The sequence below is a fragment of the Alosa pseudoharengus genome, unplaced genomic scaffold, assembly GCF_046254945.1.
Source record: "Alosa pseudoharengus isolate Yale_2024_CS ecotype anadromous, Long Island Sound unplaced genomic scaffold, YU_APseudo_1.1 YU_APseudo_1.1_scf_23, whole genome shotgun sequence".
NCBI lineage: Eukaryota > Metazoa > Chordata > Actinopteri > Clupeiformes > Clupeidae > Alosa > Alosa pseudoharengus.
The window spans coordinates 16,165,427-16,181,139 of record NW_027468685.1 but is presented as its reverse complement, the minus strand read 5'-3'; the positions used below and the strand labels follow the sequence as shown (position 1 = coordinate 16,181,139).

At 39.8% G+C, this 15,713-nt stretch overlaps 1 protein-coding gene across 1 annotated transcript; it reads right to left on the bottom strand.

Annotated features, from left to right (window-relative positions):
- Positions 1–243: 243 nt before the first annotated feature.
- stm (starmaker) lies at positions 244–9,919 on the bottom strand. Its single transcript, XM_076301788.1, has 19 exons — positions 9,811–9,919; positions 8,898–8,959; positions 8,470–8,487; positions 8,273–8,305; positions 7,897–7,935; positions 7,766–7,804; positions 7,559–7,588; positions 6,612–6,659; positions 6,245–6,298; positions 5,554–5,604; positions 3,095–4,081; positions 2,910–2,948; positions 2,605–2,655; positions 2,321–2,359; positions 1,930–1,956; positions 1,660–1,698; positions 1,408–1,461; positions 1,226–1,302; positions 244–1,066 (listed from the first exon to the last, which is right to left on the bottom strand). The coding sequence occupies exons 1-18, from the start codon at positions 9,819–9,821 to the stop codon at positions 1,271–1,273; spliced, it is 1,653 nt and encodes a 550-aa protein (XP_076157903.1). The 5' UTR covers positions 9,822–9,919; the 3' UTR covers positions 244–1,066; positions 1,226–1,270.
- Between the last annotated feature and the right edge of the window lie 5,794 nt (positions 9,920–15,713).

The window sequence follows — 15,713 nt, the reverse complement described above, 5'->3', positions numbered from 1 at the left end:
ATCCCTCATTTATATGCCAGACAGAGAACCTTTTAAAGTAAACCAAGAAACCGTTCGAAGGTGAAACATCTCTTGTTTTTTGGCTTTCAGGACATACTCTCCATCAGGGGAGACATGAAGTCCACAAAGGCGCCATAGTTCTTTGCCCCCAAAGACCAAAGACACTCGAACCACATTCTCTAACATGTGCAGTTCACCCAAGACCACAAACTGACCCCAATCCCACCACCCAAGGAAATGTGATTTTTTTTCTGACCACTCAGGCTTTATTCAATTTGCTCCCTGTGTACATATTAAATGACATTATTGATACATCTATACATCTCTTGTCATTACAATAATTCTTCAACATTGCTCTTACACGCACACTACAATATTAGTCATAAATTCTGAAAATGAAGAGATGTGCATAACAAAATTGTCTCATAAAATGTCTGTACACTCCATTTGTTGTGGAAATCGTCTTGTTATACAGTGAGAAATTTGTCTGTTGTTTAAAAACAAGCAAAACGTTTTTCTGAGAGTCAGGAATTTTTTGTTTTGTCATAGCAGCAGTTATCTGTCAGAAAGTGTTGTAGCATGTTGAAAAAGCAGAACTAAAAAAATCCCACAACCTGCGAAAACATGCCAGCCCCACAACATTCAAGCACTGCAATTTTTTAGAGACAGTATCAAGCAGAATTGCAGTAAAAGATCAAACAAATGTTCTTTTCAGCAAAAGTAACAGTTGTGTGCTCAGATTTCAAAATGTCAATGATTTTAAGCCTATTAGCTGCATGAACATCATAATTTGAGGGCTCCTAAAGCCAACATTCAAATAACTGTAATTTTGCATAGGTGTTAGAAAAATGAAAAATATTCTATGTCAGTTATGAATTCTGTGCACAAAAGATTGAATAATTTAATTTGTTGCTCACCCTATTAACAAAAAGGTTGCCTTTTGGGGAGAATGTTGGGGGAGTGAGAAAGTGTAGAGGAAAGAAGAAATAGTATGTCCAGCCTGAAAATGCTGTTTTGTTATTGTGACTGCATCAGTAGATTTCCTTTGTGTCTTTTCATGATGATTCTGCCAGGAAGAAAACAAAAACACAAAATGAATACAGTGCTCTTCTCGTCACTGATTGGCAGCATTCCGTTGTAGTCTTTTGATCATTTGATGCAGTTAGATCTCTCCTTCAAACTGTTTGGCACAAAGTCACAAAACCTGTGGACGGTTTTTGTATACCTGTTGTATAGACTCCACCATAACCTACTGGTACAAGCCAGAATGCTAGGAACTCTGATTGGTGTTATTGGCAACCCCTGAAAAGTAACCCATGGAACACAAAACAGAAAGTTAATACCTGGCAATGTGCATATTTGAAACCATTGTACATGCATGGCAACTTGGCCTGAGAGGTATGGTACCTGGTGTTGTGTCGTCTGGTTTATCTGGCTGATCCGGTGCCTCAGCGGTGACGGCTAATAAGAAGAAAATCAGTCGGTCAAATTTCTAGGAAACCAAAGGAAATCTGTCCTAGACTTTTACCATCCCCAATTGTTACAGTAATTGCCATTCAATACTATTTTGATGACCTAAATCTTAGATCGAGTTTTGTCAAATTATTACGGTACGGTGGCCTAAATGTTTTATTGATGGGATGGGGTGTGTCTGCTTACCTGCAGACAGGTCCTCTGCCTCAGAGGACGGTACTATCTCTGTGGAAACAAGCAAACACTTCTTTAGCAAAAAAAAAAAAATCCCCTAATTGAGGGAACAATGGTGGCTTCTCAGGCACTCACGTGAGCCTTCCATTTCACACAAATATAGTGTTTCTTCTTTGGCCGGGCCAAATCTCAGAATGATGGGCCCTGTGGTGTTTCATCAGCCCACCAGCACTACCCACTACCCACCCACCTATCCATGTGTTAGTTTAGCAATGGGCTTACCCTCAGATGTGGTATCCATATCATCATCTTCAGATAGAGAGAAAGCAGACACAGAAAGCAGATGACATTTAGGTACCTTTTTTTGTTATGGGCAACATTTCAATGGCAATTATATGTGTAAAAAACTCAAATCAATACTAGCCGAATACTAGCCTAAGTAATCAGTTTGGCTCAATAACGTTTCTTTGGGACCTAGCTTGTTGACAGAGCAGTGTACACACAGTGTTGGCATTGTGAATCACAGAGTGTGTGTGTGTGTGTGTGTGTGTGTGTGTGTGTGTGTGTGTGTGTGTGTGTGTGTGTGTGTGTGTGTGTGTGTGTGTGTGTGTGTGTGTGTGTGTGTGTGTGTGTGTGTGTGTGTGTGTGTGTAAGACATCTAGTCAGTCCTTACCTGTGGAATCTAGCTCAGTGCTCTTCTCCATGCTCTCCTCTGGGGTGACAAACAGAGTCAGTTATTACATGAACCACAATAATATCTATAGAGTTCAAACCACTCGCTCACACTGCCACAATCAATTATTCTCAGATGTTAAACTTAAAATATTTGATTTGCTCAGTTTAAATGTAATGTTTTAATGACTTTGTTCATTTGTTTGAAGTATGCTAAGACTTATAGTAACACTTCATCCAATACAGGACAAAAACACAAGGAAATCTGTAATGACATTTCACTACCTTTTGAGGTTGACTCTGATGCATCATCCTGTTCATCTTTGTCTGCTGACTCTATTAGGAGAGATAAATAAGCTAGTTAGTTGGGCTAGTTAGTTGGGCTAGAAACATGAAATCTGAGAAAATAGACTTTGTAACATTCATAACACAAAGAGATGCTACAATATAGGCAACCATGGATAATTGTATGGAAAATGTGAATTCATTGTTGATGCATATGTACAGAGTACAATTAACATGTTGTTGTCACACTTTGGAACCTGAAGACAGGGCCAAACAGAGGATTAAAATGAGATTATTTTACACACCCATGGTCTCTGAGCTTCCTGCTGCCTCACTGGTTGGAGCTATGAAGAGAACATGCATTGATTAGTCATGATGACATTTCTGCATATCTATAGGCATATCTATATTCTGCATATCTATAGGTTTTAATACTCCTCTGTATAGTTGGTTATATTCTGTGATTTTGAGATGAGCTTGACCCACGCACCTTCTGATTTGTCCTCCATGCTGTCGGTGTCTTTCTCACTGGCATCTTCACTCTCTTTGTCGTCCGACGACTCGTCACTTTTCTCCTCCACGCTCTTCTCCTCGTCGCTCTCCTCCCTGGTGGCGAACTCCGAGTCGTCGCTGGCGCTGTCCTGCATCTGCACCTCGAAGGTGTCCTGGCTTCCTATGGGCATGCCTTCCTCCAGGACTGGCATCTTCTCCATCTCAGCCTCCTCCTCCTCCGCACTGATGGGGTCCCCTTCCTCAATAGTGGTGCCTTTGTCCTCCTCGTCCTCCTCCTGGCTGCTGATGGTCTCCCCTTCCTCCTTTTCAGCTAGACTCTTGGATCCCTCCTCGTCACTGTCGTCCCCAGCCTCCTCCTTCTGCTTGCTTTCTCCTGTCTCTTTGGCCTCACTTTCCTCCTCAGTGTCTCCCTCGAATTTGGAGCTTGTGTCTTTGGCCTCTTTGACTCCGGCCTCTTTGTCGGCAGAGTCTTCCTCGCTGCTGGAGTCCATCATTGACTCTTTCTCAGTTGAGTCTTTGGAAACCATGTCGTCATTGTCGTCATCCTCAGAGTTTGAGCTGTCCTCTTTAGCCTCCACTTTGTCATCATCCTTTGATGACGGCATGCTGTTCATTTCTGTGCTGTCTTTGATGTCAGCACCTGCCTCTGTGCTTTCAGATTCTTGATTGGCTACCATTCCTGGTTCCTCATCGTCTGCTGAATCCGATGTGTCCTCGTCAGTGTTCTTCTCCTTTGAGTCTTTGCCCTCTCCAGCCTCTGTACTTTCAGTATCAACCTTGTCAGTTGCTTCCTGCTCACTGACTTCCATTGTGTTTTCCTCACTGTCGTCCTTGTCTGGAGAAGCCTCGTCGCTGTCGCTGTCTGGGGAATCCTGCTGCTCACTGGCATCTGCCATCTCGCTGGCACCTGCCTCTTCACTGGTGTCATCCTTATCGGCAGTGGCATCATCGTCTTGTTCAGACTCTGTTTACAGGTTAAATAGGATTGTGCATTTCAAAGCAGAATCACGTTTGATTTTAAAATTTAAAAGACTTTCATTTATGGGATTTAAATTTAATTAAAATACTTTAATTTATGGGATTTAAATATTTCTGTAAATTGCTCTACAGTTGTTTTAATTGAAACATAATATCCAAAACCTCTTTCAAAAGTAACATAGCTATGTCATTTTAGTACAGGCTACAGTACAGGTACAAGATTTGCGTCTTGTCTAAGTTAAGTGTAGAATACAGTGAGACTTGCGTCTTGTGGATTGTGTAAGTTAAGTGTAATAAGGAAATGAAAGAGTTCTGATGAACTGGAATGATGGATGGATAATGTGTATGGATATGTAAAGCAATGATGTGTAATTTTTAGGGCTGTCAATCGATTAAAAAAATTAATCTAATTAATTACATACTCTGTGATTAATTAATCTAAATTAATCGCATATATCATTTTTGCTGTGAAAGTATTTTAAATATTTAAATTCAAATTAATCATTGAATAATCAGCATTAGTGACATTAAAGTTCAAAAACTCTTTTATTATTATTTTCACTGTTCAAATAATTGCCATAATAATTTATGATATGACCTAATATGCTGAGGAAATAAATTCAAAGTGCTTCAAATTCAAATAAATTCAAAATAAAGTGCTTCGGGAAGAAGTTTTTTTTACATACAAGGCATTTCAGGCCACAGATATAACCTAGGGGACACAATGAAAATAAATTAATACTCCCCTCAATGTCAACACTTATTTCTTTGCATTGATGTGATAGAGTTGATGAACTCCGGTGATATGCAAATTCCTTGCTGCAGACATTGCATAGGACTTTATTTTCAACACTTTATTTTTTATCAACACCATCAGGCCGTTTTTTAAAAGTAAATGTTCCAATCAATGATCCAAGCAGCACGTTTTCTTCTCTCTCCTTCATTTTACAGTCTAAGTTTTACTGACTAGAACGGCTCGGGGTCAAAGGTCATACGGAATCGATTAATCTGCACTAATTTTTTTAATCAGTTATTTTTTCTCAAATTAATTAATCGAAATGAATCAGTTATTTTGACAGCCCTAGTAATTTTGTCAAAATTTTGTCTCTGATGCTTTTTACAGAACTGAGCATAGTTGTGTGATAATTGCTTGTCCAAGACCTCTGACCAGGTCAAAGACAAAATTGCTTCTATAATTTCAAAAAATACTTTTAGACTTCTTATAGAATTCTGTATGGTTTGTTGCAGGGCTGTTATTGTATTGATAACATTTTTATCATAGGTTTGCAAGCTAAAAACAAATTGTGGAATCAGACGCAACACTTTTTCCCTCACTGGTGAGAGGATCAATGGGACCCCTACAAATGGAACTCAGTAGCTCTGAGACTGTTATCTAGGATTGCCATTGCTCTTAATGTGGTCTCAACGGCCTGTTCATTTGTTTTGAGGAATGCTAACCTGAGATATCTGACTCCGTGGCTTCCTCAGTCGTGTCGGGCTCAGCAGTCTCTACAAAAAAAAGACAAGGAAAGAAAGAAATTAATTCTACCAGGGAACCTAATCGTAGACATCGAACTGACCAGTGAAATGGTAACTGTAGTAAATGGACAAGGTGCAAAGAGAGGCCAAAAGGTTTTAGACAGGAGTTGACCATTTGGCTACATTGTTATCATCTGAATGGGCTCACAGGCCTGACTTTTTGTCAGACATCTTAATCACCACTCCAGTGAACCTCATTAACACTGGCTGCCTAAATGTCATGACTGGAGGGAGGGCTGCTCTTATCTTAAGTCACATTAGCAGTTTGGCAAAACCTGAAAAGATGGGGCTCTTTTTGACAGGTATCATGTAATGGGGTCACCAACTTTCCAAAGGCTGAAATCAGATTTGAAATGTGTTGCTCTGTGTTAATCCCCCATCTAGCATTTAAAATAGCCTATACATCTTTCCTCGGCCTCAAAGGAGTTGGCTTGAATTGACTTTCTAATTGGTGTTGGTTAATGTTTGGCAAGCTAACTATTTTCCATTAGCCTTGCTCACTGGCCTGTGAAGTCTGACCTAGCAGCAACTGGTGCACCAACATGAAATGTTGAAAGAAATATAACTGTGGTCTTATATTTTTGTTTATTTGTACTTTGCAGACATTTACCTGTGTTGTCTGTCTCTTCGGATGTGTCTGGGTCAGTTATAGCCTCAGATAGCTCTGTAAATGAATTGTAAATTAGTCTTTACAGTAATTATCAATGTATGAATCAATCAGTCATAACAGAACAAAAAACTCAATTAGTTATCTTCACTTGATAATGCTTTCTGTATTTAATTTACGTTTCAGGTTATCGCTAGCCTGAAAGCCAGCCGAACTTAGCCCCCGCCCATTGAGTATGACGATGTCAGGCTAGGTTATTGCTATAAAGAGAAGATTTTTAGCTTGAGTTTCGACTGAAAAGATTACTTATGTAACCATTTTTCTGCATGTGTAGTGTAGTCCATAACCGTTGGCCTTTCTGTGGTCTTACCTTGGGAATCAGGGCTTGTTGTAGTGTCCTCCACACTTTCATCCCCATCTATTAAACAGAGAAATTATGAATGTGTTTCCTTCTAAACTATTGCAAAACCCTTTCAGTGTGCTACATATTGTTCAATTGTTTGGAATTTGGTTAATATCAGACCAGATCAATGATGTTTGATGCTCAAGGTTCCTCATATTCATTCTTATCTGGGAAAGTGAGCCTTTTGCTATAATGCCCCTATTTCCTCTACTACCTTCTTATTTCCTCTAACTCTCTACTTTTCCATGGTCAATTCAGATCTGTAACCTTCCTATGTCAATTTGAACCTCTTTTGGTTTATTTGTATATGTCACTACAACTATTGGCTACTATTCCTTTTGTTGTTTTTTTATTGGTATTGTAATCTCGGCATCACTGAAAATAAGGACTATATACACTAGGACTACATGAACTTCAGAGAATAAATAAAGGTTGAATGAAGAATGAATATGGACGTGTGATAAAGGGCTTGCTATCTGCTACCCACACATGAATAACCCAGGCAAAGCAAATATGTGGTTATGTTCTGACTGAAACATGACCTGTCTGTGGCTCAACTGTGCCCATTAGTGATAAGAAAGGAATTACTTGCTCATGCAAAGTCAATATTTGTATGGTCAGTGGATGAGTAACATTTTTGGTGTTGTTGTTGAAACAGATAGAGTTTAGAGGGTGATTTGTATTCTTAGGATGGCTTCTGAATTACAATGTTTCTCTATGACATTTGAGGTCATGACTGGGATATTGGATTGCTATGTGAAGGTGGATCTAAGATAAGATACAGGTGTACATTTAACTAAGATATGTTATATCTTAAAAAATATTGTTATATATTTGTCACATTAAAGGCCTGATTAGAATTAGAGACCGGCATATCTGACTTTAGAGTCAAACAAATATCTGGCAAAACTGACCTGGCTGGTTTGAGTCAGTTGGGTCTGCACCTAAAAAAAGGGACAACATCAAATTGTCATCAAGTATTCTCATGACAGTTGTTTCCCATTCTTGTGACACCATGGACATTTTAACTTCCTTGTGTTTTAAGACTATCCAGTATCCAGCCTTTCCTACTTCCTGGACCGACAGAGTTATGTGCAAAACCAGTCAGACAATGCTCATACCTTCCATCTTCTCAGCTGAGTCTGTCCCATCTGTGATTCCTATGATAAGATGGGACATTATTAGCTCCTCTGTTGGCACCACAACAGGGGCAGAATCTCTCATGGTTTTCGTGTAGAAGACAGAGACTTACCTTGGTTAGGCCTTGAAGTGGGGTGGCCATTGGCATCTCCTGAAGAGGCAATTTATCATGTCATTATTTAGCATTTTTTGCTGTACACACTTTGCCTTAGACAATAGGCCCCACATCTAAATTATGATTTCATATAATATTTTTCATGTTAATGTAATCATGAAGTGAAGTAATCATGAAGTGAAGGCATCACTCATGTTGCGTAATTTGTGGATTACATAAACATGGCCAGTGAATGGGAGGTCTCAAGCCACATTGTTCTACTTTGTTCCACAGACTGACCCGTTTTACAGGAGCCTGTATGGGCAGTATGGCTACTCTGTTTGATATCTAGTGTTAGAGATAATTTCCGAGAACTGGTTACGAAGTTACTTACCATTCAGGAAGGCAATTACTGGAGCTACTCTGTCTAAAAACAAAAAAGGGACAAAACAATGGGATGGTCATGCAACAGCTACGTGAATACATATCCCCATTAGTTATTGTTAGTAATAGTTTGGTAACATTTTAGTAAACAGATTTTGTAAATAGTATATGGTAAGAGAATGTTATCTTTATCAAAGCTGTCCTTACCATCTGAATCTTGTCCATCTGTATGATAATGCCATAGAGAGAGAGAGAGAGAGAGAGAGAGAGAGAGAGGACGTGTTAGCCATGTTTAGTGAGGTGCTGCCTAAAAGCTTCTCCTATGGAGGCCTCACTTATTTCTCTAATCCTACATCCAGACGGGAACAGAACTCTTTTGTGCCTTTCAGGGAGACCTGGGCTCTGATTACAGGCTTGGTGCAGGGGAGGCAGGCAGTGAGCAGATTTGCTGATTGAAAGCGGGGGATTGTTGTGTGTCAAGCTAGCAGACGAGCACCACTGTGTAGCATCTCAAAAAAGTGGCCATTCAAAAGTGAGTGTGTGTGTGTGGGTGGGTGGGGGGCGGGTTGAGGGGGATTATCCGTGCAGTGTTATCAGTGTTCGAGCAAGTTCACTGTACACACAGTATTTCTTACCTGTCACAGGGGCTGATAAAACAACACCAGCCACAGCAAAGACCAAGCAAACAACAAGTGTCCTGTGTAGGAAAACATGCAAAAGATAAATTATCACAATGTCTGTAAAAAATCTTAAGCGATAAACGTATTCGCCATGTTGTGAATTTCATTTTCAATTAGTTAAAATAGTTACTTGAGGCCTGTGTTTTTTTGAAGTTGTTACAGCTATAACTTATAATGCTCTTGTGAGCTGTTGTCGCCATTTTGTAAGTTGTGAGGCTGGTGCACCTGAGGTGCAACATGTGCACCTGAGTTTAAGTGTATATATATATATATATATATATATATATATATATATATATATATATAATGTTGTGCATGCAAGGCAATACTTAAACTCAGATGCACATGTTGGTAATTTATATATATATATATATATATATATATATATATATATTATATACAGCACATTCATTTCATCCCTTTTCAAGCCTCTTACAAGACAGATGACATCATATTGTGATGGAGTGACCTGAAATCCTTTTAAACAATTCTACTGTACACAGACATTGAAATTCAAATTGTTCTTCATTAAAAGATCTAAATCTTTAAATGTTGGTAATTTACATTTTTTGTTCTTGCTTTTTGTAGTGATAAGAACACAATATTGCTTGAATGAAATTGAATATTTGGAATGGAGTAGGAAAAAAACATCCTCGGCAGGCCACAAATACACAGCAATTTTAACTGTCATAAATACATTAATATATTTAAGAAAACATTTCATCTTGTTTGATTAGGGAAGTCCACATATAATATAAAACAGTCACAATACATTTACTATCTTCTAAGGTGGCTGACACACGAGGAAGCAGAAAAAAACACATTCCATCCCTCCACACCACTCAGACCTCGTAATAAGTGCACTTACCGTGACAACATTTTGACAGGAATCTCTAAAAAGCCACGAAGCTGAGGGAGAAACAACACCGGTGTGTCTCGTGTGTGTGTACTCTCCCGTAGGTCTGAAGCCTTGTTGGAACGAGCCTCATTGCTTTTATACCCTCCCTGGCGCTGAGGGGGGCAGGCCTGCCAATCAGAGGCGTCACAAAGGCACTTCTAAGGTTACGCTCATTAAAACAGGGTTAAGAGTCGGGTCCGTGCAAAGCTTTGTTTGTGTTTTCAAACAGCCCTTGTAAGTACTGGCTTCAGTCACCCCCCCCCCTCAAAAACAAATCCTACAAATACGCAAAAAAACCCTGTCCCTCCCACAAACACCTGCTACATTGCTGTCTTTTTATTTATTTTGACAGACATGTTCCTTTATTTTTGCACAGCAGTGCACAGTACTTTTTGTTTTGGTTGATGCTGGTGATGGGTGGGGCTGTCACTCCAAACAGCCGAGCAAAAAGTCATCCAGCAGGAAATGTTCCAATTCTCTGAAATAGGCTATGAGGCATGCTGAATGATAGTAACGCACATTTTTTGCTGAATTTCCGCATGCTTCTTAACAAAGAGGTGATAGTTTGTTGACTTTTAATGATTAATTTTGTGACTGGTGAGCATTGCGACCCAAAGAAGCACATATTGTCAGTGAATATGCAGCAGGCCAACATATAGTGCATATGAACCACACATGCCTGCATGACACGTGTAATACTTCTTCATGTAGTACTTGTGCAGGGCAATTCTTTTCAAAAGCAGGTTTGTGATTCATTGTATGCAAACAAAATTTCCTTCTGGGAAGATGTTACCTGGCCCACAGCCATTCTGTGTATTTAGTTATTTATATAGCTAAACTTACATCAGGATGCATTGATCAAACATAAGTTCCAAGAAAATCAGATTTAGACTGTTGATGAATGGTGTGGAGTAGGGCGTGTAAAATAAAGGAAGGATTTACACGTTTCATAAGTTGACAAATATCGCATATGAACCACACATGCCTGCATGACACGTGTAATACTTCTTCATGTAGGAGCCTACTTGTGCAGGGCAATTCTTTTCAAAAGCAGGTTTGTAATTCATTGTATGCAAACATCATTTCCTTCTGGGAAGATGTTACCTGGCCCACAGCCATTCTGCGTATTTAGTTATTTATAGTGCTAAACTTACATCAGGATGCTGTGGTCAAATATAAGTTGCAAGAAAATCAGATTTAGACTGTTGATTAGAATGGTGTGGAGTATGGGGGTGTAAAATAAAGGAAGGATTTACACGTTTCATAAGTTGACCAACAGGGTATAACATCACCTTAATCAACACGTAGTTGATTTGTTTCGCCAAACAACTCACCCTCTAACTTGTAACATCCATTCAGCTACTAATATTTGTTTCAATCATAAAAAATCATGCTAAAGTTGTTTTGTTGTAAATGAGGGAGGGTTTTTGTTACAAATGTTTTCTCTTTTTCCTAAGTTGACTAACATGATATAACATGGGGAATATCTATTAAATCACATTCATGTAGTTGCAAGTTTCGCCAAACAACTGACCCCCTAACTTATAACATCAACTCTGCTACTTGTTTCAGTCATAAAACTGTTTTTGTCCTGCTTAAGTTGTTTTGTTTAAACATGTTTAATAATCGTGGACTTGTTACTGTCAGTAATGAAAAACTCCACAGGAAGGTTTCGACAGTAATCCGTTTCTTATGTCTTCCTCTTAAAGTCAATCAGATTAAAAAGTTTCCAAGTCGGGGGTGATGGAGTGGTTTTGTCCCGCTCGGCAGGAAACTGGCAAGTTGGCAGTTGGGTCTTTTCCTTACTAATTCCCATTGTGCGTCGGGTGGCATGGTAGGCCCAGGCCAAGTCAGTGGGTGAAAGCTGGAATGGGATAATTCCTCTCTCCTGTTGTCACACAATTGATTGTGACACATTTTCACATTGTTTTTTTTCTATCCAACAGGGCAATTATTTTTCAAGGTTTAACTCTTTAACCTGGTTGGGTTTTTTGCTGTGCTCGTTCTGATAAACTGCAGTGATGCAGACCAGAAGACAGAGTCCTAGGAGGGAAAAGTCATTGACAGGGAGAATTCAATGTGGACCACCAACAGTGGACCATGGTTGAAAATGCAGCTGTTATTTACTAAAAACTATTCATTTGTGTGTGGACTGTTGTGTCGTGTGTATGTTTCAAGAATTTCCCTGAATTATCCAATTGAAAGGCAAAATACCTATCACTCTTCTACATAGATGAAGTTGTACCTTTAATTCCTTAAGTCAGTTGCAGTCAAAATCAACCTCAGGAAACCAAGGGTTACCTATTCAGGTTTAATTCCCGTTTGAAATGCGCTGTATTGTTTCTTTTTGGCAGTAGCAGAGCCACCTGTAAGAGTACAAGATGAACTTACTGACCCGAATGATTTTAAAGGCTGACCACTTTAATCTTAGAGAGGTGAGTCTGTTTATTCCATATCTCAAAATTATACAACATTTGGTCAAATTTACTAAATATGTCAATCCTGCATATAACAATATGTCTTTGGAAATATTTGCATGGGTGTAACTTTATAAAAAAAAAATTATGTTTACCAAACGTGCATGCCAAATGTTTTATGTTACCAAACGTGCATGCTTCCTGGTCGTTTCCATTTTCTGTGTCATCAGGAAATTGAAAGCATTTTTGTGACTATAGGACAGGTTGTACAAATGACACCAAAACTGACTGTGGAGTTGTTTCAACATACTTTTATGATATGGCCCATGCAGCAGAAAGTTCCATCGAATTCAATGGCCTTTATGTGAAGAACAGTTCACTTCATGCCAATATCTCAGAAATGCATTCATGCAGAATTAACTGTCCAACAGTCAGTAATTGATTGTTTCATTATTTCTGCTCAGTGATATAAACTGTAGTTTAATAAGTAACATTTCAAGTTTTGTTCCCCTCTGCAATGTATCAAAGCTACATTTCATTTAAAAAACAGGAGACATTTCTCACACAACTGTAGGAGCTGTAGCAGCCTTGTATCCTCCAAGAGGTAGAAAAGAGTACAGGCAATGTTACCCTTACGGAAGAAGAGAAACACAACAAGAACAGAAGACCACAAAGTGTGGTCATTTAAGGCAACGGAAGGTAAACAGAGTTCACTTCCCAGAAGAAGGGGGCAGAGATTTAAATCCACTTGACGTCCCGTTTTAAGATGGAGGCCATTTACCAAAAAAAGGCCTTAGGTTCCCTGCCAGAGTCCCACCATTGGTCTTTGAAGTGCATTGTTCTTCCTTACCAAGCTGAAGCAGACTGATGGGTTCCTGACACCGCCCTCTAGTGTATAATCCTAGTACTTTATATGAAATCGGCATGGTGTAAGCTTTCCAGTAAATCAGTTTTAATTTGAGTATTAACCGGATCATCGACTCATTGTTGCATGGAATGTGTAGGTAGAGGACCTTACCTGATTGACCTTTCCTGATTTTATTCAAGTACATTGGTGAAGGGTCTTGGTACCAAATTAAAGCCTTTGTGATTGGTGAGGTGTCAATAGCAACAGTGTTTGGAGATGTAGGAATGCTTCAAGGCACAGAAGAAAGAACTTTGTTTTCGTGTTCTCCAGCAAATCCTTCTTTCTGTGACGTTAACGGCATATGCACCCCCCAAAATGTGTTTGTAGCTATTGGTGTGTGAAAGTCACGCAGAGACAGACTCATTTTTTTTCTCTTTCGTTTTATGTCAAGTCTTTTCAAACCTGACTCACACATGACTCAGACTAAAGAATCAGGTCTGCATACACAAAGGTTGGTGTGCTGTGTCATTTCACTCTGTTTACTCCCTTTGTATTTCACTATATTCATGGCATAAGTAATGTATTCAAATTTACATATTTAACTTGGAAATTTTACGGAAAGAGCTGTTGGCTTGCATCTGCAGGACATGTTTTGTGTGCCTTTCCCTCTGCAATGCCACTTTTGAACAGTAGGCAGCAGCATTGACATCTAATCACATGCCTTTTTTTAGTAGTGGGCAATTGAACTTTTCAAAAGAATGGAATCATCTTGATCTGTGTTTGTTTACAGTATTTTCCCAGTTTTTATTTTTTAACATTCATGATCATTATTGACATCAGGATAATAGACATTCATTTTGATTTTCATGCGTGTGTGTGTCAGATAGGGGTAGAATTATTTTTGATAGAAGCATTCCAAAATCTACAGTGTTTCTGATCTTGGATCAGCATGTGGCGTGTGGGGTTGGTGATAGCTGAATGAGGCCTTGCCTCATAACACTGATGCTTTGTCCTCCCTGTCTTATCGCCATCGGGAGGCACCCCTGAGCAAGTTACTGACTTAAAAATACTCTGAGACGACAATTTTAGTGGCTAGAAGTTCACATTTTCTGTCTGCGTGCTGGGCTCAGCTGATACCAGTTCAACCACTGGCTTAAGCTGAATTTTTTGTGGGTCACATGAATGCCTCAAGTGGAGATTAAGGTTTTAGGACTGAAAGAAGGAGTCGGGTGTTATACACATATGAGATTGCTGGGGTCCACTCACCCTTTAGTGACTAAGAAGACCCACGTGAGTGTGTGGTACCTGACCCCATTCTTAAAGACATAGACGCCCACTCTCTCTTCTCAATCGAAAAAGTGGCTTATAGTTGGGACATTTTGTTCTACCACCAAGCGGGACGCAATATGATATGGGCAGTGATGTATACTGATCTGAATGACCATTCGTCCATTACTGGAGGTGGTGTTAGACTTGAAGAAAGGTGTGTGTGGTCTCTCCACTCTTGAAAACTGTTGAACATGGAGAATGTCAGTGTAATGTGCTTGAAACGACCTGTGATCCCATTAACTTCACAACTGGTGAGGCCGTGGAGCCCAGAAAAACTCCAAAAACGTCCCCAAATACACTGAAACATTATTTTGGTTACATTGTAGAATCATGTAACCTTTTCTTCCACAGACTGGCCTTTAGTGCTGGCATTTGAAACCGAACCCTGTTTTTAACCGCTTCAGGTGCCGAAGGAGGCTCGGGACTGGGGGAAAGGCTTCTGGGTGGTGCGTGGGTCCAACAGGGGAGCGTTTGTAGTGGGATAAGAGGAGAGCCGAGGGGAAGTTGACACCGGGGCCTGCTGAACCATATAAAGGTTGATCGAGACGAGGCTCAGTGTTGTTTTCTCCCGCCTTTATGTGTGTGTGTGTGTGTGTGTGTGTGTGTGTGTGTGTGTGTGTGTGTGTGTGTGTGTGTGTGTGTGTGTATGTGTGTGTGTGTGTTTGTGTCTGTGTTTGTGTCTGTGTGTGGTTGTGTGTGTGTGTGTGTGTGTGTGTGTGTGTGTGTGGTGGCTGCGGTGTCACACAAGAAGTTTGCCCTCACAAGTCTCCCAGAAAACAGATGACCATCAGGGTTTAGGGCAGAGGCAAGAAAAGGAAACAAAAAAGACCTCATGAGGTTGTGGTGGATTTTAGCTCTTTAACCTTTCGCTGGAGTTGGATTGCTGGGGGCTGAGACAGTAATGAGACCACCACACCTTTTCCACAAAGAAACAGACCCAAAAGCTTATCCCTCCCATACGACAGGAGTCCCCCGGTACCAGGGGTTTAATATGTCTGCAGGACGTCACAGCAAAACTAGAGGGCTAATGCCAATCGAGGAGGAAAGTATAATGCGACCTTTACGGCTGGTGTGGACAGAGTAGTGGAAATAGTTTACTAGAGATAGAAAAAACACCTTGTAACGGAGCACTTCAACTAGGACCATTTAGAACCATATGGCTTTATGACTTCATAGTCAGACAGAAAGTGTGTGAGGGTTCATTATTTTGTTATATACTTCATTGAAACTTATATACATACAAACGGGCTTAACAAAAAAGTTGAGAAGGTTGCATTATC

Excerpts from the sequence above, each read along its gene's own strand:
- stm (XM_076301788.1), bottom strand. Across the intron at positions 1,957-2,320 it reads CACTGAGCTAGATTCCACAG|ATGATGATATGGATACCACA; the intron begins GTAAGGACTGAC and ends CTCTATCTGAAG. Across the intron at positions 1,462-1,659 it reads GGCAGAGGACCTGTCTGCAG|CCGTCACCGCTGAGGCACCG; the intron begins GTAAGCAGACAC and ends TCTTCTTATTAG.